Source organism: Nasonia vitripennis (assembly GCF_009193385.2).
Source record: "Nasonia vitripennis strain AsymCx chromosome 4 unlocalized genomic scaffold, Nvit_psr_1.1 chr4_random0006, whole genome shotgun sequence".
NCBI lineage: Eukaryota > Metazoa > Arthropoda > Insecta > Hymenoptera > Pteromalidae > Nasonia > Nasonia vitripennis.
The window spans coordinates 229,794-256,864 of record NW_022279641.1 but is presented as its reverse complement, the minus strand read 5'-3'; the positions used below and the strand labels follow the sequence as shown (position 1 = coordinate 256,864).

General features: G+C 35.2%; 3 protein-coding genes across 6 annotated transcripts; 1 reads left to right on the top strand and 2 right to left on the bottom strand.

Annotated features, from left to right (window-relative positions):
- The first annotated feature begins 358 nt into the window (after positions 1-358).
- On the top strand, positions 359-3,292 carry LOC100113616 (AN1-type zinc finger protein 1). Of its 4 annotated transcripts, none has more exons than XM_008219810.4 (3): positions 359-922; positions 1,000-1,690; positions 1,763-3,292. In XM_008219810.4, the coding sequence occupies exons 2-3, from the start codon at positions 1,265-1,267 to the stop codon at positions 2,141-2,143; spliced, it is 807 nt and encodes a 268-aa protein (XP_008218032.1). In that variant the 5' UTR covers positions 359-922; positions 1,000-1,264; the 3' UTR covers positions 2,144-3,292. The 4 variants fall into 4 exon arrangements, with proteins under 4 accessions (XP_008218032.1, XP_032457859.1, XP_032457861.1 ...); XM_032601968.1 differs by having other exon boundaries at positions 584-878; positions 954-1,690; XM_032601970.1 differs by having other exon boundaries at positions 721-878.
- LOC100113583 (tetraspanin-33) lies at positions 1,728-7,051 on the bottom strand. Its single transcript, XM_008219812.4, has 5 exons — positions 6,125-7,051; positions 5,836-6,039; positions 4,388-4,561; positions 3,981-4,112; positions 1,728-3,854 (listed from the first exon to the last, which is right to left on the bottom strand). Exons 1-5 carry the CDS (start codon positions 6,209-6,211, stop codon positions 3,618-3,620), a joined length of 834 nt encoding a protein of 277 aa, XP_008218034.1. The 5' UTR covers positions 6,212-7,051; the 3' UTR covers positions 1,728-3,617.
- Positions 7,052-10,325: 3,274 nt separating this feature from the next.
- On the bottom strand, positions 10,326-11,076 carry LOC116417109. Its single transcript, XM_031928336.1, has 2 exons — positions 10,771-11,076; positions 10,326-10,683 (listed from the first exon to the last, which is right to left on the bottom strand). Exons 1-2 carry the CDS (start codon positions 10,886-10,888, stop codon positions 10,394-10,396), a joined length of 408 nt encoding a protein of 135 aa, XP_031784196.1. The 5' UTR covers positions 10,889-11,076; the 3' UTR covers positions 10,326-10,393.
- Between the last annotated feature and the right edge of the window lie 15,995 nt (positions 11,077-27,071).

Below are 27,071 nucleotides of genomic sequence, written 5' to 3'. Positions count from 1 at the left end.
TTTTTTCATTGAGGCTGGGAATACAATAAATTTACAAATACTATTATGAGCTAATGTATCCATATTTCTTTTTATTTAATAACATAACTATTCATAATTACATTTTTAAAACGTTTCATCGTCAATTTTATTAAAAGGAAATAAAATAATTCAATTATTCTTTCTTTTCCGCCTGTAGTCGAGTCCATTTTCATAATTGGCGCGCGATGTGACCGTCGTGACTGTCACGGGTCGCGTTCCGTCTATCGTCCACCACAAAACATGTGATCGACAAAGATCCACACGACAAGTCATGTCTATAATTCATAACCACAAAGTTATATTCCACATATAAGCTAGAGGATACGGCCCCATGGCCACATAAGTGCGTTCGTCGGCGTTCGTCCGCGTTCGACTGCATAAAAATTCTGGTAACTTTTGGATAGTGACAATAACGGAAATGTCTAATACCTATGACATATGTACATATCTAACTGTGTTAAGATTGTATAGAGACAATTTTACTATTGGCACTATCCGAAAGTTACTAAATTTGTACGCGGTCGAGCGCCGTCGAACGCGGACGAACGCGCTTAGGGGTATCACTCGAAAAAATGAATAGCGAGGAATAGCAGCTGACAGCCAATCAGAAGTAAGCGTTAAACGGACTTATTTCTTATTGAGGTGGTGGGGAGAGAACATGAAGGAATGAGTCCTTTTAAAGATTGCTTCTGATTGGCTGTCAGCTGCTGTTCCTCGGTGTACCTTTTTACGTGTGATAGCCCTAAGGAAGAAAAAAAGTAGACATTATTTAGACAATATATGTGGCCAATCAAAATTAAAGTGATCCCAAATTACGTACATACATTTTAAAACGAGCTTTTTTTCTAGAAAGTATAGTTAAGTACCATGGTGTACATAAATATACCTGTACCTATGTAATGTAAAATTAATTTGATATATAACATTTTTAGTCTCTACTAGCCCATTACTATTTTAATAAGATATATAAATAACTAGGAATGGATAGTCAAGTTTGCGGTGATGGCCGACTCTTAGATTTAATTGATGAAGAATGGAGAAAAGATAAGCTTCCAGTTGATGAAATTCTTGTACCAATAAGTGAACTGCCAGATCCTGAAAGCGACAATGGGGATTCTCATATGACTTTGAAAGAATTAGAACAAAAGTGGAATAACTTAGCTCTGGGCACACTTAGTGAAAATCACTTGCATTCACCTACTCTTTCACATAATTAATGTAAATGCACCATAAAATATGAAAAATGGAATTTCCTAATACAGGTGTTCAATGCTTCATAAAAGAATGTAATCAGTTAGATTTCTTGCCACTGGATTGTAAATATTGCAAGAATATTTTTTGTAAAAATCATTTTAATACTACATCCCACAGTTGTCCCCAACTTGCTGAAAATGTAGCTGAAAATACAGGAAAAGCAAATCTATTTCATTGCTCTCAAATGCAATGTACAACCAAGTCAGCAGTAGAAATGACATGTGTAAAATGCAAAAAAAATTTCTGTTTAATTCATCGTTTCCATGATTGTTTTGAGGAAAACCAGGATACAAGACAGAGTGAATTAGAAAGATGGAGTAAACCAAAAGAAGTATTTTTAGAAACCAAAAAGATTGTTGACACAGAGTTAACAAACAAACTTAAAAAATCTAAGAATTCAGCTTTGGCAATCAAGGTAATTATTAATTACAAAAAATGTATACACACACGTGTACATTTAATTTAAATGGTAAATTTTTATTTTTAGGTACAGTTAATGAAATTGAAAAATAAATCAGTTGGGCCTAGTATTGTTCCAGTTGGTGATCGTTGCTATTTTTCTGTGCATCCACCAATTAATAATGGATCTAAAATCTTTGATGGTTCTAGAGGTGCTTATGTTTCTGTTAATTGGAGCATTGGCAAGGTGATTGATTCTATATCGGACTCGTTAAATATTCCAAATTCCAACAATCTAGCAAATGTCCAGAAACTGCGAATGTTTCATTATCTGAATGGAAACATTGTAACAAATCAAATGGATATAATTTTATCTGAATTATTTAGAATTGGCATTTTAGTGGATGGTCAAGACATTATTTTAGAATACTCGACAAATGACAGAGTTGATTTTTCTTTATATAAATAATAGATGCACATATTTTGTATTAAGATTTTATTAAAACAATATTTGAAAAGTTCAATCCTAAATTATTCCACGACTTACTTTATGGTATAAACACATTAATGCTTAAATTTTGTTTTGCTGCATGTATAAATTTATAGATTCAATCAATGAAAATTACAAAATATCCGCTTATCAATATATTGTAGTATCAGCAGAAGAAAATTTATTTTTACTAGATAACAGTGTAAAAAATGATTGTCTAATTTTTTAAACTAAAAAGTAAATTTATTTGGTTGTTTTGGCACTAGACATCCATCAATGAAGATTCTGCCTATAAAATTCTCAATTGCTTTAAACATATAAGCAAATTAATATGCTTATAATAATTATCATAAGACGATTTAGTTAAAATCATTATAAAATAAGAGACCATGGCTAAATGCATTTCTTTTTTCAAACGTGTGCGTTTTCTCATTATTACTGTGCAATAGTCACATTCATTGTATACATGAAATACAAATCTTCTGTCACTTGTTAAATAAAAAAAGGACTCAAACTACTTCTTATTAATATTTCAAAGATACTGTTTTTCTTTGTATCGAACAAAGTTTACAATAAATATGGCAATATTAATTAATTATTTTTAGTTCTTAGCATTTTTAAAGTATTTTACTTTTTATAAATTATAATTGTATGGTTTTCATTTAAAAAAATGAGATTTAGCTTGATTTAATGATCAAAATATAATGGAGATCAAATTTTCAAAACGATCTTGATTATTAAAGCTTAATGCAATAGTTTGGCAGTATAAAATTGTACAGAAATAAAATCATACTGCACTGACCTCATTCACAGAAAAATTATAATTTTTGTGAATAGACTTTAAGAAAAATAAGTAGATTTTGATTTATCTTTAATAAATCATGTAGAAACTGGTTATCTTCAAACAAGTTTATTACTGCCAATCATTTACTTGAAATCTGTTAAAATCACTTAATCAAAATTAAAACAAAAAGAAAATGTTTTCTCCTCAAGGTTAAATACTGTTATTTTTATGTACAATTAGGTGCATGTTGCAACCTTAGGGAGTATATGTGTATACTTACTATCAAGATGTTTACTGTAATGCCTAATATAAGAACAATTAATAAACTAAAAGTATAATCTCGAGTTGCATATTTTAAAAGTATTTTTCTTGTAATGCTCTTAATAATCAAAATCTAATACAAGTCATCATTTGAATGAAACCAGTGCTTGTTTGGTTGACAAGTCAACCTTTTGTTAGGTATAGGTGAAAATAGTTTTTAAAATAGAGAACAAGCCTGATCAGTGATAGAATGCAAAGAATATATATAGAAATTGCAAAGAGGACAAGCAAGGCCATTCGAGCATTGACACTAGCTTCTACCTCCTGGCCTCGTATATTTCGAGTGTTTGCCACCTTCCGGCTTGTAGAGCAAGAGATTTGATAGCGGTAGGTGGCCTGAGGTCAAGCTCAGGAATGCCAGCGCGATTTTTGCAATTCGATTTGCCCTTCTAAAGTCTTTGCAAGATAAATAACAAATAGTTGACTCAAGGCAATGCCTAATGCAATGCCTGCAATTGTGTAGAGGTTACGCTCTGCCCAGGCTCTAACAATTTCAATACAACCACTTGTCCATACTTTTTTGCTTGCTTCTGATACTGGTGTTTTCTGCACTCCATTGCCGCACATATTATTTACTAATCTACTCTGTGAAAACATTAAGAGTTGTTATTTTTGGTATTTAAAAAATAACCAGTAAGAAATAAGATAAAAAGAAACTGTTTTCTTAACAGTATTATCTTATTTTATATTCATAAAATCTTAATTACTTACAGCAATATTTGTATCATTTATGCAACAAGAAAAGGGAACACCGCACCCTTCGCTACTAGGACTAGAGCAATTGAAATATTCATTTTTACCCCAATCCAGATAACCTATTTGACTCAAGCCACAACATTTAAACTGAAAAATTCAATTTTCTTCATAAGAGATACATAACGGTATATATTGTGTAAAAAGAGCGTAAAGTGCAATTTTTTAGAAAAACACCAAAAAGTCCACTAAAACATGTGATGATTGCATTTATTTTTGCCTTTTTTAGCTCTAAAAAGAAATTCATAATTGGCAATTGTGTCTGCCGTCAACTTTTTTTTGCTTTCCAGTCTATAAATGGCTTTATGTATGTTACTCTCATTTTTGGGGAAAAAACGTATTTATATGTACGTATAATTTTTTACCTCTTTTTGGCCAAAATCAATAAAGTTTTGCAAATCTGGATCTTCACGATATGTTTGTATTATTTTATCTGTAAATGACTCTTCTAATAATGATTGTAAAGTATGTGGAAAGACAAAGCCAACTATTGCTACACCCATTTCTAATAAGAAGAAAATCAGTAGACACAGAGAATACTGAAAGAAAAAATTAATTCAGGCATTATACATGTTTTTGAAGTTTGAACACTGTCCCTGTTGAAAAGAAATACATATTTTTATTGCATATTTTTTGTATGTAATAAAATTCTGTACATCTGCATGCACTAATTTAGGACTGCAGTTACATACAAAAGAATCTGATAAAGGATATAATAAAACTATACGTCAATTAAAACGTCAGATAATATAAATAATGACCTATTTTTAGTGTTACTATCTGCATGTATTTTTATTATGTACCTTTATCACATACTTTTGTTGCAAATGCAGTTAGTACATGCAGATGTACATAACTTTATTGTATACAAAAATCACATACGTAATAAAAAATATGTATTTATTTTCAACAGGGTATACAGAATTTTAAATTAATAAATAATATATTAAGAAACCAAGAAGGAAATAACAGAGTATATAGAAAATAGAACAATTTTTTAATGTAGTATTTACATATCAGTACCATCAACAGTGAACAAAGGATGGTAAAAAGATCAAGAACTTTTTGTACAGACGACGATTGATAGTAAAAAATCAGCCATTAAAGGTTAATAGTCGTCGTCCAAATAGTGGCTATTCATGGTAAACCATAACTAATAACTCGCATAAAGATATTGGGTGAGTCAACTCAATAATCCAATAAAATTGCAGGGTGCAAAGCAGGAAAATCAATTTGGTAATAAAACCAACTATAATATGGATGAAAGGTGGTGATGGGTTGGTAGTGTTATTTTTATACATGTTGTTTGGTTCACTATCCACCATTCATCATTAACTGTTGATATTGCTGGTATCTAAATAGTACCTTTATTTAAATTTACTTAATGTTAAATTTTAGAGTAAGAGAAATATTTTTAGTTTTAAGACAAATAAAATCACTATAAATTAATAAAAATTGTCTTGTATTTTATCCACAATGAGATTAAATCAATGTTTATAAGAGGGCATTACTTTGAATGTAACATTCATTGTTGTTATTCCCTTTTGAAAAATCTCATGTAAGATATTACGCCAAAATCTCATCTAACCATTTTTTTTGTTCTTTACACCTTTTAAACCATTCTTAGCCAATTGGTGGCTTTTTTAAAAAATTAAAACTTAGAAAATTTATCACAAATTTCGACTTAAAAAAATAAAGTCCAATTTTTCAAAAATTTTCTAAGTTTTAATTTTGGCGTAATATCTTACGTGAGATTTTTCAATAGGGTTTCAATTGTATATTCTAGCATATATTTAAGTTTATGATTACTTACAAATTTGAGCAAACATGTATTTTCTCTTAATGCACCAACACACCCAGCAAAACTAACTATAAAAACTACAGCTCCTGCTATAATCATTACAAGAGAAATATTCAATACTATGTCATATACATTTTCTACTCGAACAGATCCAGTCATTTGCCATTTATCCACAAAAGCATAAAGTCCAACTCCTATAAGCAAGCCTCCGAATAGCTGGAATAGAATGGAATAAAAAAGTATGAGCTTATAATGTACACAATTCAATGATACATTATCAGATAAATAATTATGAACTCACCCAGAAAATAAAGTTAAGCATAAAAATCATATACTTTACACAAGAGCTTACATAAGTAAAGTTATTTGTTCGTCTGCGATTATTCATTTTTAATGTTTGTATACGATAAATAATACTAGAATAAAGATCAATTTTATAACTTCTGAGTTTGGCAGGGTAATAATTTATCGTGTTGCCACGTATTTATTAAGAAAAACCTTTGCTAACTCAACAAAAGAATTTTAAATTATTAGCATTGTTTTAAGTATATTGAGTAAGTATTCTTGTTTTGTTGATCGACCTTCTAATTATAAACGAAGAACGAAATCGTGTATTCAGTTGAACTTTTAACGAAGAGCCATGAATGAGCCATGAATGAGATTTAGAAAATTTATAAACATTTCTCGGTATTTTTGACAAGCAAAAAGTTGCTATAAGCCATTTTGTTATTTTGAGTGTTTATTATACATTCGGAGGGAAGAGCATAGATATAAAAGGAAAATGAACGCCGCCATATATATTTATACAGCTTTGAGGATGCTGCCTGCGTTATGAGGGCGCTGCAACATCTAAGGTGTTATGACCCCGATAGCTGCTGCCCTATGCTGGCGCCCGCCAACAGGAAGTCGATTTGAATTCCTCCTGCACAGTACTAGGTCACGATTATTCGGAGGGTCGCTCGAATGCTAACTTCAGAGGGCATCACGGTAAGAGCGATCTGCTTCGTCCCCTGAAGTCAGCCATCGGGGGACCCTGCATCAATTAGAAAATGTTCGAATTACCGGTAGCTGCGCCGATGAATTAGAAAGTGTTAATCTAAAACTAAAAAAAAGAACCCTATGCACCAAATCTAGTTACCCAAGACTTAAATATAAAACGCGAATACTAATATATCCCATAAACTTTAATCTACCTACCCCATGCACAGCGAGATGCAAATAAAAAAATAAAAATACTAAACCAAAATCTTTTAAAACCATCTACACCAGGCATAGAAAGTTGCTAAACGAAAATATTAAGGCTGGGTCTACAATTGGGTATCCATGGCTCTCATAACCATGGATATCAGGTATACCAACATAAAATCAACATAAAATGTATTTGTGTAAGCGAACTGACCAACGGATGAATTATATGAAAAACAGTTTGTAAAAATATAACTGTTTGAGAAACTTTTTTTTTACAGGTAAAATTAAAAGACAATAAAAAATCATATTATTGCAAAAATTTGTTATTTATTATTTCGTATAAGACGAAGTACAATTACACTTTGGAACATTATTAAATCAATATCATTTCTTAAAAATAAATGATTTTATTGTCGTTACAACAAAAATTACAAAACTTTAATGTAATTCGCTTTACAATCTTAGCACTTTATATTATAATTATAATAAGTTTCACAAAATATCAAGCGATAAAGTATTAATGAATAAATGATTTATAATCTAATTATCATTTAAATTAAATCTTAAGTTGTACAGAAAAAATAAAATAATTATTAAAAATGTTGTACTTTGTGCGTACTTTGCATTATAATTATAGAAACTTTCATATCATAAGTTAACCATTGAGAAAAGTAAAATCAAATGAATGTATGGAATGAACAATTAAACGAATTTGAAATAGAAATAATGAAGAACTTATTTTATGAATTTGTCCAAGCCTTCTAAAACTGTTAAAAGCCCTGTGAGCTGCTGATGCTTTGGCAAATTCGATAAGAACGTACAAACACATTTGGCCCTTGCAGCAAGCATAGCTGAGGAAGCTTCATCGCGGCGCGAGACCCTGCGCGTCCCGGAAAAGACGCATTCGGAACGCCCTCTATATATTATTTCTCCCGCGAGAAAGAATGCGAGTCATAATGAATATTAATGGCGTCCTGCGGCGCCAATTACGAATTGGCACTATTGTCTCATCCTGACGCCACCTAACGCGGTCATTCGCGACGATAACGAATAGTACGGAAACTGCTAGTGGCGACGCACCATATTTTCCAACGACGATCGCGAGTGTCGACACGCCTTTACGCCTACTGTACACGAGTCAGCTGCGCGGCTCTCTCTCGCTATCGCCGAGGCTCACGCGCGCGTTCCCTCTCTCGGCGGCTATACACTATCGCGACTGCCATATGCTCGCGGCTCGGCGCTTACCTACACGTACGAATGTTTTTGCGAGCGAGATGCGCGGCGAGGATGCGCAACGGTCAGTTGCGGCCTCGTGGCTATCGCGCGCGGATCTTCTCGTATTTCCGAGGACGACGCTAAGCCTCCTGGTGCCGTCACCAGCAACAGGCACGACGGTTCTGCCGATATAACAGCGACCCAGGGTTTCTGTTGGGCCGCATTGGTGCTATTTCCGCAAGTGATTATTTAGCCAATCATCGTCACTTGATTCATAGTAATCATAATTGATACCAGAATCAGGATTTAGTGTTGCATTGTGGTGATAAGTGTATGGCGCAAGAAATTGTAGTTTTCTAAAGATGGTGTCTTGAACATTTGATAATTTCTTGTTGTTGTAAAATCTGCCATGAGCAACGGTAAATCTTTTTCTTAAATATGCCCACCGAGCTCTGATTGTTGATGCTGAAATAAGAAAACATTAACGTAATTATATATTATTTTAAGTAAAAAAGAAATAAAAACATTAACTCATACATGTTATATTATCATATTTGTTTTGAAAACGCCATTGCAGTGTTTTTGTCAAGTCGTTAAAAAACACTGGTCTCTTTGTTTTTGAAAAAAAATTTTTGTTCTTGGGGATTATATAAAAAACTTTCAAGTCGGATCAAGCCTTAATTATCTGCAAATCGATGTCACGTAGAGTTTCCTGCCCATTATTCATCACATCCATGATTGATTGTTTAACAAAGATTACTTTTGCGAAATAACACCTGAAGAGACTGTCAAAGACTGACAAAGAGAGAAAAGCAGTGCCAGCGCGCTTGTTTGCGCCGAACGCAACTAGAAGATTTTGTACCCCCTCTCCTACTCACGCTGTATCTTCCGGCACGCGATTTGAAAGTAAGCTAGCCTAACTCGATATCACGTGATATTCACTTTGAAATTTTCTTGTACGGACGTTAATTCTAATTCAATCCCTCTTTCTACACAAAAATGTACGAATATTTGATTGAGGCGGTCAGAAGAAGGCCAGGAATTTATGACAAAAGCTGTCCAGAATATAAGGAACGACAAGCTCTTTTTCAAGAAATTGCTGAAGAAATGTTTGGAAAACATCTTTTACAGGTAAGTAATATTAAGTAGGTTATATTTTCATGTTCGGATAAGTATTGTTATTTTACTGTACTCATTTATTCGCAGCAACGAATATTCAAGGAATGTGGGGTAATTTAGAGAAGGACTTTCGTCAAATATATGAGAAAATCAAGCATGCACCTTCTGGATCAGATACCAGCCCGTGCACTACTAGCTTTCCCTTTTACAATAATCTGCTATTTCTGAAAGGATCATCTGAGCATCGACCATCAACATCAAGCTTGCAGAAGAGTGATTTGTCTAACATCAACACAAGTATATGGGGAAAACAAACAGAACATTCACAGCCTAAATACAAAAAATTTAAGAAGAAGCTTGCTACATTTCATGATCGGGCTCAAGAAAACATAGAAAACAATGAAAGTCTCACAAAGATGGTAGCCAATGTTCAAGGTATGATTATGGATAAATCTGAGAAGATAATGCAACTCTTCCAAAAACAAGAAATCGATTCAAGTTGCTAGGATCCAAACTTTTCAATTATCTTTGAGAAATTGCAGAAAGTATCAGAAGATAAATTGGAGGAATGTTTTATGTACTTATTACAATCATTGAAAAGTTTACAAGAAATGTAATGTTAATGTAATTCATTTTTTTTGTATTGAACGTCCAATTGTCTTAAATGTTACAATAAAGTATTATTCATCAAATATAAAATCTTTTCAAAGCTGATAAATTTTATTTTCATTTTAAATAAATATTTATTATAAACATAAATGACACTTACCAATATTAAACTAGAAATGTTCAGATTTTTTGCCACTGCCATGGAATCTGACCATACTCAGACATGAAATAGTCTTTAAGAGTATTCCTTATAGTTCGGTGGCTGTTTCTGGGCTACCGTCCTCATATATTGCAATTCCGTCTTCAGGCCTTTCAATACTTTCTTCATTGTTGACATAGAATCTGTTTTCTTCAACTTTATTCATCTCATCAGTTATAAGAAAGTTATGTAGACAAACTAGACTCATGATAACCTTCTCAAGATTACCCAATTTCCAATTCAATGGATTCGCCACTTTTTTGTCAATAATCCAAATGCACATTCTATGACTAATCGTGCTCTTGAGAGACGATAGTTAAAAATTTTTTGGTCTATCGGTAAATTCATTACTCTGGTGTAAGGCTTCATGAGGTAATCTTTTAACGGAAAAGCTCCAACTGCCACAATAAAGTAAGGGCAAATTGTATCAGTTCTTGGTAATGCAGTAGGTGTAGGTAAATCTATTTGTCCTAGATTCAAAGCTTGTCCTGAATCACTCCATTGGAAGACACCGGCATCATTTGATGAGCCTACAGATTCATAATTACTATTACTATATTTATAAATTTCATTCATACACTATTTATCATATCAGTGTAAAAGACAAATTTTCTTACCAAAATCTCCTATGCTGACCCAGATTGAACGACGAAAGGCATCAGCCATGCCCAACAATATAATGCTAAAATGTTTTTTGTAACAATAAAAATATGAGCCTGAATTTGTTGGGGCCATAGCACGAATGTGTTTACCATCCAGGGCTCCGATGCAATTTAGAAAGTTCTATATCTCATAAAAATAATGTGCTATCCATGGCCACTCATTTCTTTTTGCTAAAGAAACATATTTCTTTTGTAAAACTTCACATAACACATTTGAAACTTTTATAATAATTTTGTACATAGTACTTCGGCCATGACGTTTTCTTTACACAATTGCCATGTTTAAAAAAGCTGTAATATATTATTTTTATTATTAGGACATGTGTATCATAAAGACAGTGAAATAAAAAACAATACTTTACTTTAACACTGCTGCTAGACGTAATTCTGGTTCAAGAGACCTTCTTCTGCCTCTTTTAATTAATTTTCCTTGAACAAGTTGGAATTTTTTTTTTACATGGCATTTGGAACTCGAAAGTTCATCGCCTCATCTACGCAAGCCTTCCACGCTGCCCTATCTTGTGTCAACCCCACCCAAGATGCACCTCTCCGATCGACACCCACCCGTCCTATTTCTACTAGATCCGCTTTTACGTTGTCCTCCCATCTACGTCTAGGTCTACCTAGAGGTCGCGTTACCATCGGCCTGCCCTTCATGACACGCGCTGCCGTTCGGTCGTCTTCCATTCTCGCTACGTGCCCTGCCCATCCCAATCTGCGCGATTTTATTATTCTGTTAATATTTGGTGACGCGTACAGATTGTGTAACTCATCATTGTGTAGTCTCCTCCATTCCCCGGTTTCCTCATCTTTCGTCGGCCCGTATATTTTTCGCAAGACTTTATTTTCAAATACCCTAAAACGGTTGTCCGCCTGCTTAGTGAGAGCCCACGTTTCGCACCCGTATAGAACCACCGGCAGTATTATTGTCCTGTATATTCTTATTTTAACGTTTTTAGACAACAGCCTCGACTTAAGTAAATTACTCACGGCGTAGAAGCAAGCATTACCCGAATGGAGTCTCTTATTTATTTCGACATTAATCTCGTTTCTATCATTTATGGTCGTACCCAGATACCTGAATTCGCTAACCTTTTCAAAAGTAAAATTCCCAACTCTGAGATCTTCCTCCCCTCTGCAGATGCCTAGCTTATCCACATTCATGTAATTTGTTTTTGATTCACTCACTTCTAACCCTGTATACTCCACCGCTTTTATGAGGATTTCCGCGTTTCTTGCTACCGTTTCCCTACAATCCCCCAGTATATCCAAATCATCTGCGTAGCCTAGTATCTGCGTTGTTCCATTAAGCGTAGCGCCCAGCTGGCTAACCTGCATTTTTCTAACGGCATACTCTAACGTTAAGTTGAACAGCACCGTAGAGAGCCCATCCCCTTGTTTTAAACCATCGCGTATCATGAAGGGTTCTGATACATTACCGCCTACTCGGACCTTTCCCGTGCTTCCATTCAGACATATTTGAATTAATCTCACGAGTTTTTTCGGTACACCGAGAAGTACTAGAATTTGATACATTTTGCTTCGCTTAATAGAGTCGTACGCTTTTTTAAAATCTATAAATAGTTGGTGTATGGTTTCGCAAAATTCCCACTTTTTCTCTAACAACTGTCTTATGGTAAACATTTGATCGCTCGTCGATCTGTTGCGCCGAAATCCGCACTGATAATCTCCTACTATATCTTCCGCGAATGGAGTGAGTCTAGCTTGTATTACGTTTGACAAAACTTTGTAGCACGTTGCTAAAAGTGAAATACCGCTATAGTTATTGCAGTCTGTCTTATCCCCCTTTTTAAAAATCGGTATAATGATAGATTCCTTCCAATTTTCGGGTATTGTTTCATTTTTCCAGATGGCACATACTAGTTTATAGATTTTGAAAGTCAGCTCGACGCCCCCATATTTGAGTAACTCAGCTGGTATAGAGTCATTTCCCGCGGCTTTATTGTTTTTTAGTTTTTTAATCGCGGCCTCTACTTCTTGGTAGCTCGGTTCCTCCACGTGGGGTTCAGCAGTGTGAATTTCGTCCCCTAATTCTTCGCTATTTTCGTGCACGTTTAATAATTTATCGAAATAATTTTTCCACAGCGATTGTTCCACAGCTACAGTAATTCGCTGTCATTTGTTACGAGGTCTCCGTTTTCGTCCTTCATCAATTGCGCTCTACTCCTAAAACCCTTTCGGATGGCGTTAATCCCTCTGTACATTTCGCGGGGGTTATTTTCCTTACTGTTAGTTTCTATTCTCCTAATAAGATTCTTTTGATACTCCCGCTTCTTATTTCTGTAGATCGCGCTCGTCTGTTTCCTTACATTAGAATACTCTTCTACAGTCCTATCGCTTCTATTTTGTAAGCTATCTAATTTAGCCTTTTTGCGCCTTTCAAACCAGAGTTCGCACTCTTCGTCAAACCATGGTTTGCTCTTTGGCTTTTTCTTTTTACCCAGTATTTTGTTCGCGGCCTCTTTTACCGTTTTTTCGATGTCCCCCCATAAGCTATTCGGTTCGTCATTCCCCTCCGGCGATGTGTTTGCTTCTTCAAGTGCCTGAAACCTGTTATTAATTTCTATCTGGTACCTAATTCGCTCTGTTCTATCTCGTAGTTTCTCAGTATCGAAGCTTTCTACCTTGTTTGCTCGCTTACTATTTTGATTCGCTACTAGTCTAACTCTTAATTTGGCTACTACTAGGAAGGCGAGCGGAGCGAGGATAAAATCTAAAACCTAAGCGCTTGAACCCAGCTACCCCATCATTCCCGAGAGCAACAATTTATTTAAAAAACTCCTCGGCACATCGAAGGAAGACGAGCAAGTGCGAAAATGATCAAAAACATAAACTCTTAAACCCACCTACTCCATGCACTGCGAGTTTCCGTACTCGGTACAGCGGAGAAAGTCGAGCAATTGCCAGAATTATTGTAAGCAAACATGTATCCAATACGTTGAATACGTTGTAGTTGTACAATAATTTGTACATATACAAGCTATAGTAATCGACATTAGCCGCGCATTTCCTATAAAATTCTCTTGGCGCGTGGATTAAATATGAATGGATGCTTTAAATGAGTACTCTTGAATCATAAAATTTTGAACAGTATGTTTACATAACTTGTACATAATTTATTGTTCTAAAATAAAAAATGCAAGAGTAAAATACTTTCAAGCATATACTTGTGTGCTCTCTCCTTCCACTCCACTACAAATTGGCGACGAGGATAAAGAGGAATGGTGAAATTTGGTATTGTTGACGAGAATACGGAGGATTTATCGACCACATCTGAAGCGGCTGAGGCACTACTGCGTCTGCAAATGGCTGTAACGACGCAACAAGGAGTTGTGACGACGACATCGGCACCGTTGTATACTCCTGCAGGAATAGTAACAGTAGCGACATCAAGTGGAACACAGGTACAGGTTAGTACCAGTCAGCTAAGCAGTCATCAAAGGGCGACGCGAAGCAGTCAACATCGCAGACCACGACGTCGGGACGAACCTGCAACCATTGCGGCGGAAAAAACCACGTGTTCGATAAATGTATATACAAGGCATACAAATGCAAGAAATGCGGGATTACAGGGCATTTAGCTAAGGTATGTAAAAATTCGAGTAAGTCAAATAATATGCATAGCGTTGATTATAATTCCGAGTCAGAGGAAAATGTTTTAAATTTATATAAGCTAGAAGAAAACTGTGATAGGATAGCATTGAGTAGCGATCATCATCCGTCGGTAATAGTAAATGTTGTGATAAATGACAAAGAAATTCCAATGGAAATAGATAGTGGCGCGAGAAATTCGGTGATGCCGGTAAACATATATCAAACACAGTTAAGTTCAATTAATTTAGAAAAAAGCTCAAAGGTCCTTAAAATGTACGATAACAGAGTTATATTGCCGTTAGGGGAAATAAATGTAGAAGTTGGTTATGGCGATACAAAAGCGAATAGCAAAATTGTTATAGTAAATAAAAGTCAAAGAGCATGTTTGATGGGCAGAAACCTTATGAGTAAATTGGGATTCCAAGTAAGTAGAATAAATGAATTAAAGTATTCAACAAAGACTCTTGATTCTATTATAAAAAAATATCCAGAAGTTTTTGATGGAAAATTGGGGAAGTTTAACGGTCGTAAAATCCATTTAGAAATGAAAGAAAATGTGAAACCTATTTTTAGAAAACCGCATACAATTCCATTTGCCTTTAGAAAAATGGCAGATGTAGAATTAGACGGGTTGGAAACAGAAGGTATTATAGAAAAAGTAAATACCAATGAATGGGGTATGCCGTTATAGTGCCTATTCTAAAACCAAATGGTAAAATTAGGTTATGCGCTAATTATAAGATTACGTTGAATGAATATTTAATAGATCACAATCACCCAATTCCTAGAGAGGAAGATATTTTTGCAGCATTAGAAGGGGGTGAGGAATTCACTACTCTTGATTTAGCTAGGGCATATAACCAATTAGAATTGAATGAGGAAACTAAAAAGCTACTAGCTTGGAGTACTCACAAGGGGATCTATTTAATGAACAGACTACCGTTTGGAACAAAACCTGCATGTTCGATTTTTCAAGAGATAATAGGACAGGTATTACAAGGAATTCCATATTGTAAAAATTTTGTTTGACGACATAATTGTAACAGGAAAGAATAAACAAGAGCATTTGACAAATTTGGAAATGGTTATAAGTGGATTACAGAAGTCTGGATTGAAAGTAAATTTAAATAAATGTAAATTTATGTAACCAAAAGTAGAGTATATTGGACATGTACTAGATAAAGATGGAATACATAAAAATCCGAAAAAGATAGAAGCTATTATTAACGTACCTAGGCCTCAAAACGTGGCAGAGATTCAAGCTTTTACGGGTATGATTAATTATTATGCAAAATTTATCTCAGGTTTGTCAATGAAGCTCAGTCCTATTTTTGAATTGTTAAAAAAAAATGAACTGTTTGTATGGACAGAAAAGAGAGAGAACGCATTTAACGAAGTGAAAGCTGAAATTATATCAGATAGGTACTTAGTCCATTTTAATCCAAAAATGCCAATAAAATTTGCAACAGATGCATCCAATGTAGGTATTGGAGCGGTGATTAAACATGTATATCCCGGTGGTTCAGAGAAACCGATTAGTTTTGTATCTAGGACACCAACAAAAGCAGAAAAAAATTATTCTGTCATACATAAGGAAGCTTTAGCAATATATTGGGGAGTAAGAAAGTTTTACAATACCTAATTGGAAATCATTTTATATTACAATCAGATCATAAGCCACTGTTAGCTTTATTTGGTGAAAATAAAAGCTTGCCTCAAATGGCAGCGGGCAGGATTCAACGTTGGGCATACTACTTAAGTGGGTTTAATTATACTATGCAATATTAGTTCAACCAACATGGCGGCCACGAGTGCGGGCCACGTGTTAAGGCCAGGAAATAAATCGTTCGCGTGTCATACTAAAAAGACAAGTGGAATTGTTGTGTGTATTTTTTATGATAATATATACCACGCGAGTTGTTTTGAGAGAATTGATAAAGTAAAAACCCTAAGTGATGTGTTTATTATCTGCCCAAACCACGAGGATGTCAACCTAACCTCAAACGTAACTCAATATCTGCTAAGCAAAGAAGTGAAAACCGTATTAGCTCAACTTAAGAAAACTACAATAAGTTTAATTAAGAATCAAATACTAAATGAACTCAATGATAGTAAAGATGGGAATGAATCTGAAAGTGAGGATGAAAAACTAAGAATGGAAAATGCATTACTAAAAGAACTAATCAGCGAATTGAAAGAGAAGATCCAACTCTTAAAAGAAAAGATTAATACGGAGAAATCTATCATTCCATCGCTAAGAACAAAAAGTTTTGCTGAAATAACAGCAGCTAATGAAAAAAGAGTTCAAAAACGTGTACCAAAAATTATTGTCAAAAAAATGAATAAAGAGGACAAATTAGAAAAAATTACGGATATAGTAAATCATTATTTAATTAAAGACAAAACAATTCAAACAAAAAGAGTATTAAAAAAAATGAAGAGGAATTAATAATTAGCTGCAAAGACGAAGAAAGTGCTGACAAAGCGATAAAAGCACCAAACAAGCTAAATAGCATATGCAACGTACAGAAAGAAGAAATGCTGAATCCGAAAGTAAGAGTTGTTGGCATAAATAATTTTAAAAATCTAGGAAACGACGCCTTAGAATCTGATATCAATACTAGAAATTTCAACGAAATGAAGAAAAAGAGTTCAGTCCTATACACATACAAAAATCCTAGAACTAACCTCCAAACGCTCATCCTGGAGGTAACCGATGAAATCTACATGAACATCAGAGAAAACAATAACAGAGTTTTCATAGAGCATCAAAGCTGCAGAGTCTTTGAGCACATTAGTGTAGAACCTTGTTTTATGTGTGGCAGATACGGTCATAAAGGAACAAAGTGCCGGAATGAAGTAACATGCCTAAAATGTTCTGGAAACTACCAATCAAATGAGTGTCAAACAAATAACTATAAATGCCCAAACTGTCTACATAGTAATAACAACTATAATACAAAATACAATACAGAACACTCGGCATTTGACAGTCCCGAATGCGAAGTGTTAAAATCTAAAATAAGGAAAATGATTGAAACAACTGACTACAGTGTATTCCCTATCATTCCAAGATACCTCGGTAAAATAGAACAACAACATTACCAGGCGACGACAACACTATCAGCTGGATTATCGACTACAAGTCTGCATAGCATAAACTCAGGAATAGTGAGCAAAAGGAACAACAAAGCGCATAATGGAAGACATTGACTTTATTGAAATAAGTAATAGTGAAATAGGATATAATAACATACGGACCCTCAATAAAAGTCTTAATGATGATAACACTAAAAACTTAATATTATGTATAAATGTAAGAAGTCTAAATGCAAATTTTGAGAAATTTGAGACTTTTATTGAGCGACTAGTTAGGAAGCCAGTGATTGTAGTGTGCACGGAGACATGGAAGCTAAAACATCCAGAGAACTTTCACTTAGGTGGTTATAAGAGTTATTACAATAATAGTGTAATCAATAAATCTGACGGGGTAATGCTTTATATAAAGAATAACATATTTGAAAGTACTAGTATAGATGAGATAGATAGACTAAAGATAATAAGCACAAATATAAAATTAATAACTGGTGAAGCCTTTAAAGTCTCCGCGATCTACAGATCAAATGACTTACCAAAAACAGAATTTATCCATAGCATTAAAAAATTCATGTTATCCCAGAGAAAGATAAAAAACCATTGTACAGTGGGTGATTTCAATGTGGATATACTGGACGGTAATTTTAGTACAAAAGACATATGCGAAAAAATATTTAGCCAGGAATATATAAATAATTTTTTGGAATTCAAATATAGTCCTTGTTCCACAATGATAACTAGACCCTCCACCAACAATGATGGGGGTACATGCATAGATAACTTCTTTGTTAAGTCAAATAATATTTTAATAGATTCATACAAGTTAACAAATCCTTTCAATGATCACTACCTTCTGATGATAAATATTAAACAAGAAACTGCACAGATAAATGACCATACAGTTTCGAAACGCATTTGTAACAAAAAACTAAGGAGAGAGGCTAGTATAATTGATTGGAACTCTATCTTGAGCATAGATAACCCGGATTGTGCTATAGAATCTTTAATAGAAATAATACAACACTGTGTTGATAAAGCTACTATTACAAACAAAGCAAACAAAAACAAAAAGAAAGATTCTGTACAACGCAAAAACTGGATAACAAGTGCGATATTAATCTCTTGCAAAACAAAAGAAAACTTGTATAATTTAATGAAGAGCAAACCAACGTGTCAAATTTTGAAACAGGACTATATTAATTATTCAAAAATATTAAATAAAGTCATCAAAGATGCTAAGATAAAATACGATCGCGAAACCATAGAGCGAAACAGTGATAATCCAAAGAAACTGTGGGAAACAATTAAGGCTAAATTAGGTAAATCAACTGTACAAAAAAAGGAACAAATTGAATATATATATATATATATATATATATATGACAATAACGTAAAGCTTGAAAATAAGGCGGAAATAGCAAACACTTTGAATGAGTATTTCTGTACAATAGGAGTAACATTAAGTAATCATATTGTCGCACCGGACGAAAATGAGGTAAAACTTCCAATCAGTAATAATCAATCAATGTTCATCAGACCTACGAATGCGATAGAGATACATGAAGTAATATGCTCCATGAAAAAAAAGCAGGTGGAGTGGATGATATAAGTGTAGCTACCCTTCAAACTATAGCAGATTGCATTCTTTCACCATTGGAATACATCTATAACTTATGCATTGAGAAATCAGTATGGCCTTCAGCCCTCAAGAGGGCTGAAGTTATACCTATTTATAAAGCTGGGGTTAAGACTCTGATGTCTAACTACCGGCCGATATCCCTCATTTCAAACATTGCGAAAATCCTTGAAAGAATAATTTTTATTAGGCTCTACAATTTTATGGAAATACATAATATAATATCAGACAAACAATGTGGTTTTGTTAGTAATAAAAGCACCACAGATTGTATAAATTATATAACAAACTTAATTTACAACAATTTGGATAAAAGCAAACCTCGGATAACTGCTTTTTTAGGTCTATCCAAGGCTTTTGATACGGCAAACCACAAAATTCTGCTTAAAAAATTAGAACGATATGGTGTAAGAGGGACTGCTTTAAATTTGTTTATCAGCTATCTCGACAGTAGGAAACCAAGAGTAAAAATTCCAAATTGTATGAGTGAAGATAATACGGTAACAACTGGAGTTCCTCAAGGAACTATACTAGGACCGTTACTATTTATAATATACGTGAATGATATACTGAGAGATATGCCAAATGATTCTATCCTGTCCTACGCTGATGACACCATCGTAATCTCGAGTGACGATACGTGGGCTAAGGCAGAGGAAAGGATGAATGAATATTTAAAAACCGTAGCGAAATGGCTAGCAGTAAATAAATAGTCTTTAAATGTAGAGAAAACGGTTGTCATGACATTTGGAAATTACTGTGATAGTGTGCCATTAACAGTTGATATAAGGCTAGATAGCAAATCATTAAAAAGAGTTGAATTCCATAAATATTTAGGATTAATCTTCGATTTTAATATGAAATGGGATAAACACATTGATTATATTATAAAAAAAAAACAAATATTTTATCTTTAGTTTTGCTAAAATTAAGAACATCATGGACACTAAAACACTACTTACTGTTTACTACGCTTTCTTTCATAGCATAATTAATTATGGAATAATTGCATGGGGCAGAGCTTATGGTACTTGCATTAAACTAATTCAAGGAGTACAAAATAAAATCATGAAAATTATTTGTAAAAGTAAATTTATAAAAAAAAAATACCCACTAAACGTAAAACAATTATTCCTTTATCAATCAATCTTGTACCATCATAAAAATCTAAGACAAAAATATATTAACTCGACGAGCAAAACAAGAAACAAAGATATTCAAATACGTAAAATATCTAAGACAATAGCTACAAAGAATAGTTACTATGTAGCAATTAAAATTTTTAACAACTTAACAAGTGATCTGAAAGAATTAAGTGGTAGTAAGCTACAAGTTAAAACAAAACTCAAAGAATATATCAAAGAAAATGAATGCAATATATTATGGTAAAAGTCATAAATTTTAAGTACTAGTATTTTACAATTAACCAACGCAATGTAAGAGATCTCAAATAGACATTTTAGATCATTAGACATGTAAATAAGTACTTTTGAAAGTTATAGTATAAACTATATAGAAATGTATTATTAATAAGTATTTTGTTAAACATTAAAAAGTTTTATCATCGTTATTTGGGTATTCAAATTCAAAACTTTATTCAATTGCGTGTATTTTTGCAATGAATACGAGTAGCTAGAAATGACAAATAAACACAATCATGAGTAACAATTTTTACAACAACAGTAGGAAATGGCTGGAAAGGTGGGGAGCACAACGAGTATGCAAAGTACATACTTGTTTTGTTTTTCTACTTTTCTTTCTTATTTAGTTTAGGTTAGTTTTTAAGCTTTTCTTTATACCATTTCCTATGTACAGGTAATTTTATTTACCTCTATAGGATGCCTACTAAAGGCATTGTAAGTGGTTTGATAAATAAATAAATAAATAAATAAATAAATATATAAAAGGAGCAAATAACGGAGGGGCAGACGGGCTGCCTAAGTTACCGTTGAGTAGTAAAGTATCAGAAGATGCGACGAGGCGACTCGTCGTGAGCCGTGTCGTGTGCGCGATTTAAGCTAACGTGTGTGTTTCTTATTTTTCTCTCGCGAGTGTGGTGCGAGGAATCTAGGAAGCTGGTGGACAAGGAGCGACGACAAGGCTTCAGGGAAGCAGCGGATTTTGAAGAGAAGAAGAGTGTGAGAGAGTTCGCGGAACATTTGTAACTCCGGCTGCGTCCGGAGAATTCGCGGAAATCTGTAGCGAGAGTGTGCGGGTACGGGTGCCGAGCAACGTAGGGGAGAGCGTAAGCGGGGAATCGAGCCGTTTGAGGAAGGGGCCGTATCAACGGCCACTAGCCCGATTCCAGGCTAGTCGGGGCGCGAGTTCAGCGCGGTCGTGGGGACTGGCCGAGTCGCGCGCGCTGATTGGCCGGGCCGGAGCGGAGAGAGCACGCATCGCCGAAGCGGTCGGCGCGGCGCGGCACTTCTTGTTTGACTGTTTCCCAAGACGCACGTATTGAGCGACAGTCGCACGAGCTTTCCGTTGGTGTTGCGAACCCGAGGGTGTCGAGATCGTGAGTGCCGGAATCGCTCGTCGTGTGTGCAAGAAGTCCAAAGAGAGCCAGCGTGAGAGAGTTGGGGGCGAGTCAAGCGAGGCGAGGCGAGAAGAAGACGAGGCTTCCCATTCAGACCAGCCAAGGTGACGAGGACCGTGAGGAGACGACCGGCGACGCAGGGCCAGTTCAGGACAGGGAGGTGCGGAGGAAGAAGACGAGGCGAGGAAGAAGACGGGGGCGAGGAAGAAGACGGGAGATCAACAAGCCGGAGAATAGAGTCTAGTACCGGAATTGTAAGTTGAAACTTACTCAGGTTGAGCCCTGACCTTTGTCCAGCGCGCCGCGGCGGTGATTCAAGTGTGAGTGAGAGAGAGAGAGAGAGAGAGAGAGAGAGAGAGAGAGAGAGAGAACAGCATTGTCGAGAAGGCGTAGTTCGCGGGAGATCGGGAAATGCGGCCGGATTGCCAAGCGACAAAGAACCGCGTTTGCTCGATTCGAGGAGTCGCGCGCGAGCGTTGAGCCGAGGGAAGGGAAAGGTGCCGTGCGGTCGGAGGGGCTCCGCGGATGCAGCGGAGGCCTGCCTTATCGGCGGGCCAATAAGCAGGCCGCTAGAGCAAACTGAGTGAGGGAGAGAAAGAGAGAGAGAGAGAGAGAGAGAGAGAGAGAGAGAGAGAGAGTGTGTGTGTGAGTGAGCGCGAAAGTGTGCGCGACACGAGCGCGAGTGAGCTGCGACGACGGAGAGGTGTGCGAAGGCAGCGAGCCTCGAGAGAGTGTGAGAGTGCGCGTGAGTGTGTGTGTGCGAGCGGCAAGTCGAGTCGGCCGCTAAGCCGACGGCCTAGTGTGTTAGCCGAGTTAAAAAAAATAAAAGAGTCGTAACTAGAAAAAAGGTGTTCTCATTTTCCGACCTTTACACACCGCTGTAACCCGAACAGCGGAATTCTCGCAGAACTTCCTCCGAGATCTACTCAAGAAATAATAGTGTCCAGGCTTCGGGACAGGGTTGAGACGTGAATTCTCACCCCAGATTGGCCACGTCACAAAGATAAAGAGACTATTGAAATTGATTATTTACATTTTATGATTGAGGATAAATTGCCTATTGATACAAAACAAATACGAATAGAAACAAGAAAAGATCGTATCTTAAGTAAAGTTTTTGCGTATGTCAGGGATGGATGGCCAGATAAAGTTGACGAAATATTGAGACCATATGTTACTAGATCACATGAGCTGAGTATAGAACAGGATATATTATTATGGGGATATCGAGTTATAATATCAGAGAAATTTAAATTGGATATGATAAAAGAGGTTCACTCAACGCACATGGGATCTAGTAAAATGAAAGCGTTGGCTAGGCAGTATTTCTGGTGGCCAAATTTGGACAAAGATTTGGAGTTATACGCAAAGAATTGCGACGTTTGTAATAAAGTTCAAAGTAATCCAAACAAATCAGAGCTTATGAAGTACGATCAATGTAACGAGGTGTTAGAGCGAATTCATATTGATTTCTTGGGTTCAATAAAAGGAAAAACTTATTTAATTATTGTAGATGCTTATTCTAAATGGCCCGAGGTGTAATGTATGAATAAAATAGATTCGGAAAATACTGTAAGTAAGCTAAGAGACTATTGTGCAAGATATGGGTTGCCAAAGAAAATCGTTTATGATAATGGAAGACAGTTAGTGTAAGATACATTTGAAAAATTTTGTAAAGTAAACAAAATAAAACATGTTACTTCGGCACCATACCATCCAGCGACGAATGGGGTTGCGGAGAATGCAGTTAAATCTTTTAAAAGAGGGTTAAATAAAGCTATGAATGATTCTAGAAATGTAAAGGAGACAATGGAAACCATAGCTGCAAGATATCTCTTTGCTTACAGAAATACGCTACACACTGTTACTGGAGAATCGCCAGCTAAATTAATGTTTAATCGTAAGTTAAGAACAAGGTTAGATATGTTAAAAGAAAATTACAGAGACAAGAACATAGAAGGACAGATAGAAAATTATTCAGGAAAGAGAAAAGTCGAATTTAGTATAGGAGATCGAGTTTTAGGTGAAACATTATAGAGATCAAAATAAAGAAACATGGCAGAAGGCCAAGATTGTAGAATGTTTAGGTTATAGAAATTATGTATGTAAACTAATCGAAGAGCCTTTGTTATGGAAAAGACATGTAAACCAGATGCGCAGAGCTGGTGTTTTTCCTGATATTGTAATAAATAGCGAACAATGAGAGTCTGAGAAACAAAATAGCGAGAACTATAGCGGAAAACGAGTTTCCAGACGTGGATTGTAATAATACATCAAAAGCGAGTATTCAGTTACCTGCGAGTAACAAGACGAGTAATTATAAAGAGATAATTATAACTAGTAGCAAGGAGGAAGGAGAAGATAATAGTTTAGAAATTAAGGAAACTAAAAATAATACTGTAAGTGAACCAAGTAAGGAAGCAGAAAAAATTGATGTTAAAAGTGAAAATGATCAAAGCGAAGTAGTAATAGTAGATGATAAGCAAAATAGTGGAGAAAATGTTGTTAAACCAAAAGTAACACTAAATGTAACTGAGCGACCTAAGCGAGTAATTAAGAAGCCAAATCGGCTAAATTTATAATTGAGTTTATGAGGATAACTGCTTAGGGCGGAGGTGTGATATAGTTAGTCTAGAAACCGATAGGTGACGTGAGTAAAAGGGACAAAAGCCATGACTACCGCGCGACTTGTCAGGCTAGATCGGACCCTCATGGCGAGAGGTTGTATTTCACGAGGCAGATCTAATAAACGATATACTTTCAAGAATATACCTGTGTGCTCTCTCTTTCCACTCCACTACAGGGGGCATGGAGTTGATGGGTTTAAGCGCTTTGGTTTCAGATTTTATCCTCGCCTTCCTTCGATGTGCTGAGGTGTTGTTTAAATAAATTATTACTCTCGAGAAGCGTGGTGTAGTTGGGTTTAAGCACTTTAGTTGTAGATTTTATCCTTGCTTCGCTCGCCTTTCTCCGATGTGCCGAGAAGTTTTTTAAAATAAATTATTGAGCTCGGAGAGCACGGGGTAGTTCAGTTATCGACCCGACCGACAGCGACCCCAAAAACTTCTTATAGTACATGGTTTTCTCTTTAAACTCCAATTATGCAGTAATTTGCATTAACGAAATTGTTTAAACAAATTAATTTGCAAATCTGAGGTCAGATTCGTAATCAGCGACCGCAAAAACCCCTTATAGTACATAGGTTTCTCTCAAAACTATAATTATGCAGTAATTTACATAAACAAAGTTGTTTAAACAAATCAAATTGCAAATCTGATAGCAGATTTGTAATCAGCGACCCCAAAACCCCCTTAGAGTACATAAGTTTCTCTCAAAACTCAAATTATGCAGTAATTTGCATAAACACCTTGTTTAAACAAATTATTTTGTAAATCTCATATCTTATAATTCATAAGTTGATGCATAATTAAAATAATTTTCAATTCCAGTACATAGTGTAAAAGGGGCTTTATCGATTTATTTTTTATATTTTTTTAGTACCTAATTAGTTGCCCGATATTCAAAATTTAATTACAGTAATTTATTTTTTCGATTTTTAAACTATTCTGTGCCTTGTTTATTATATCTGTTTTATACGTATACTATACGTATAGTATACGTATAGTATACGTATAGTATACTTATGCAAGGTGGATTAACAGCCCTGCTCTAAGCATTAAATCTATTTCTCCAAGACTTAAATATAAAAACTGAATACGAATATATCCCATAAACTTAAATCTACCTACCCCATGCACAGCGAGATAAATGAAAAAAAGATACTAAAATAAATTATCCTAAAACCATCTACACGAAGCACAGTAAGGTGCTGACATAAAACGAAAACATTAAATCCTAAGCACACAAGCCCACACAAAAATCAAAATTAATATACAAAATCCTAAGCCTGATCTAAATCAATTTACCTAATACGTAGAGAGATAAAAGTATTAAATTTTTAAATATGTTGGCACGTTGTAGGAAGGCAAGCGAGGGCAAGAGTAAGATTAAAAACTAAAATCCTTAAACCCACCTACCCCATTCAGTAAGAGTTTGAATCATAAAATATTATTTTAAATGCGTCAGCATATTAAAATTAAAAACCAAAATTTCTAAACCTACCAATCTCACACAGCAAGAGTTTTGGTTTTGCCTAAAGGCAAGAGTTTGATCAAGGAATCTTATTATGAATTAATTAATATTATTATTAATCTTATTATTCCGCTCGCTTGCCTCCCTTCAACGTGCCGACATATGTAAAAATTTAATATTTTCATCTCTCTGCGTATTAGCTGGTAAATTGATTTAGATCAGGCATAGGATGTTGTATTTTGATTTTAATTTTCGTGTGGGTTTATGTGCTTAGGATTTAATATTTTCGTTTAGCAACTTTCTATGCCTGGTGTAGATGGTTTTAAAAGATTTTGGTTAAGTATTTTTATTTATTTATTTGTATCTCACTGCGTATGGGGTAGGTAGATTAAAGTTTATGGGATATTTATTAGTATTCGCGTTTTATATTTAAATCTTGGGAAACTAGATTTGGTGCATAGGGTTCTTTTTTTTAGTCTTAGATTAACACTTTCTTATTCATCGGCGCAGCTACCGGTAATACGAACATTTTCGAATTGATGCAGGGTCGTCCGATGGCTGGCTTCAGGGGACGAAGCAGATCGCTCTTACTGCGATGCCCTCTGAAGTTGGCATTTGAGCGACCCTCCGAATAATCGTGACCCCACCACTGGTCCTGCTGCCTACAGTAAATTTGAATTGAGAGCAGAGTTGGATACCGGATGTGCAGAAACGCACCCGGTAGCTAACTTCAGACCGCACTGACATTCGGCGTACGAAACTATAGCATATAAACATTCGCCGTTGCACGAGATACGGGATTGTTCGGAAAAATTGTATCGACTATCAATTGATATAATTTACAAAGTACAGGAATAAGAATTATAACAATATTAAAGGAATTTCTTAAAATGAACTTTCTAATGAAAATAGACAGTATAACCTCTTCTACACTGTTGTCTAAAACTAAAGCACCCAAACCCACCTTCCCTGCCCAGAGTGAGTTTCATAAAAAGATACGTCGGCACATCGGAGAAAGGCGAGCGACTGCGAGCTACAAATCTAAAACCAAAATGCTTAAACTCACCTACCCTACGTGGAGCGCGTTTAATAAAAATAAAGTCGGAAAATCGGGGGTAGGCGAGCGACTACAAGAAACAAATCTAAATTCGAAGTCCTTGAACCCAGCTACCCCGCGTGATGTGTGTTTTAATCGTGTTTTAATAAGAGGATTCTTTTGCAAAAATAAGTCGACACATCGGCGGAAGGCGAGCGACTGCGTGCAACAAAACTAAAGCCAAA

Excerpts from the sequence above, each read along its gene's own strand:
- LOC100113616 (XM_008219810.4), top strand. The coding sequence starts at position 1,265 with ATGGAATTTCCTAATACAGGTGTTCAATGCTTCATAAAAGAATGTAAT. Across the intron at positions 1,691-1,762 it reads ATTCAGCTTTGGCAATCAAG|GTACAGTTAATGAAATTGAA; the intron begins GTAATTATTAAT and ends TTTTATTTTTAG.
- LOC116417109 (XM_031928336.1), bottom strand. The coding sequence starts at position 10,888 with ATGGCCCCAACAAATTCAGGCTCATATTTTTATTGTTACAAAAAACAT. Across the intron at positions 10,684-10,770 it reads GGTCAGCATAGGAGATTTTG|GCTCATCAAATGATGCCGGT; the intron begins GTAAGAAAATTT and ends ATGAATCTGTAG.
- LOC100113583 (XM_008219812.4), bottom strand. The coding sequence starts at position 6,211 with ATGAATAATCGCAGACGAACAAATAACTTTACTTATGTAAGCTCTTGT. Across the intron at positions 6,040-6,124 it reads TGCTTAACTTTATTTTCTGG|CTATTCGGAGGCTTGCTTAT; the intron begins GTGAGTTCATAA and ends ATTCTATTCCAG. Across the intron at positions 4,562-5,835 it reads ATACATGTTTGCTCAAATTT|TATTCTCTGTGTCTACTGAT; the intron begins GTAAGTAATCAT and ends TTTTTCTTTCAG.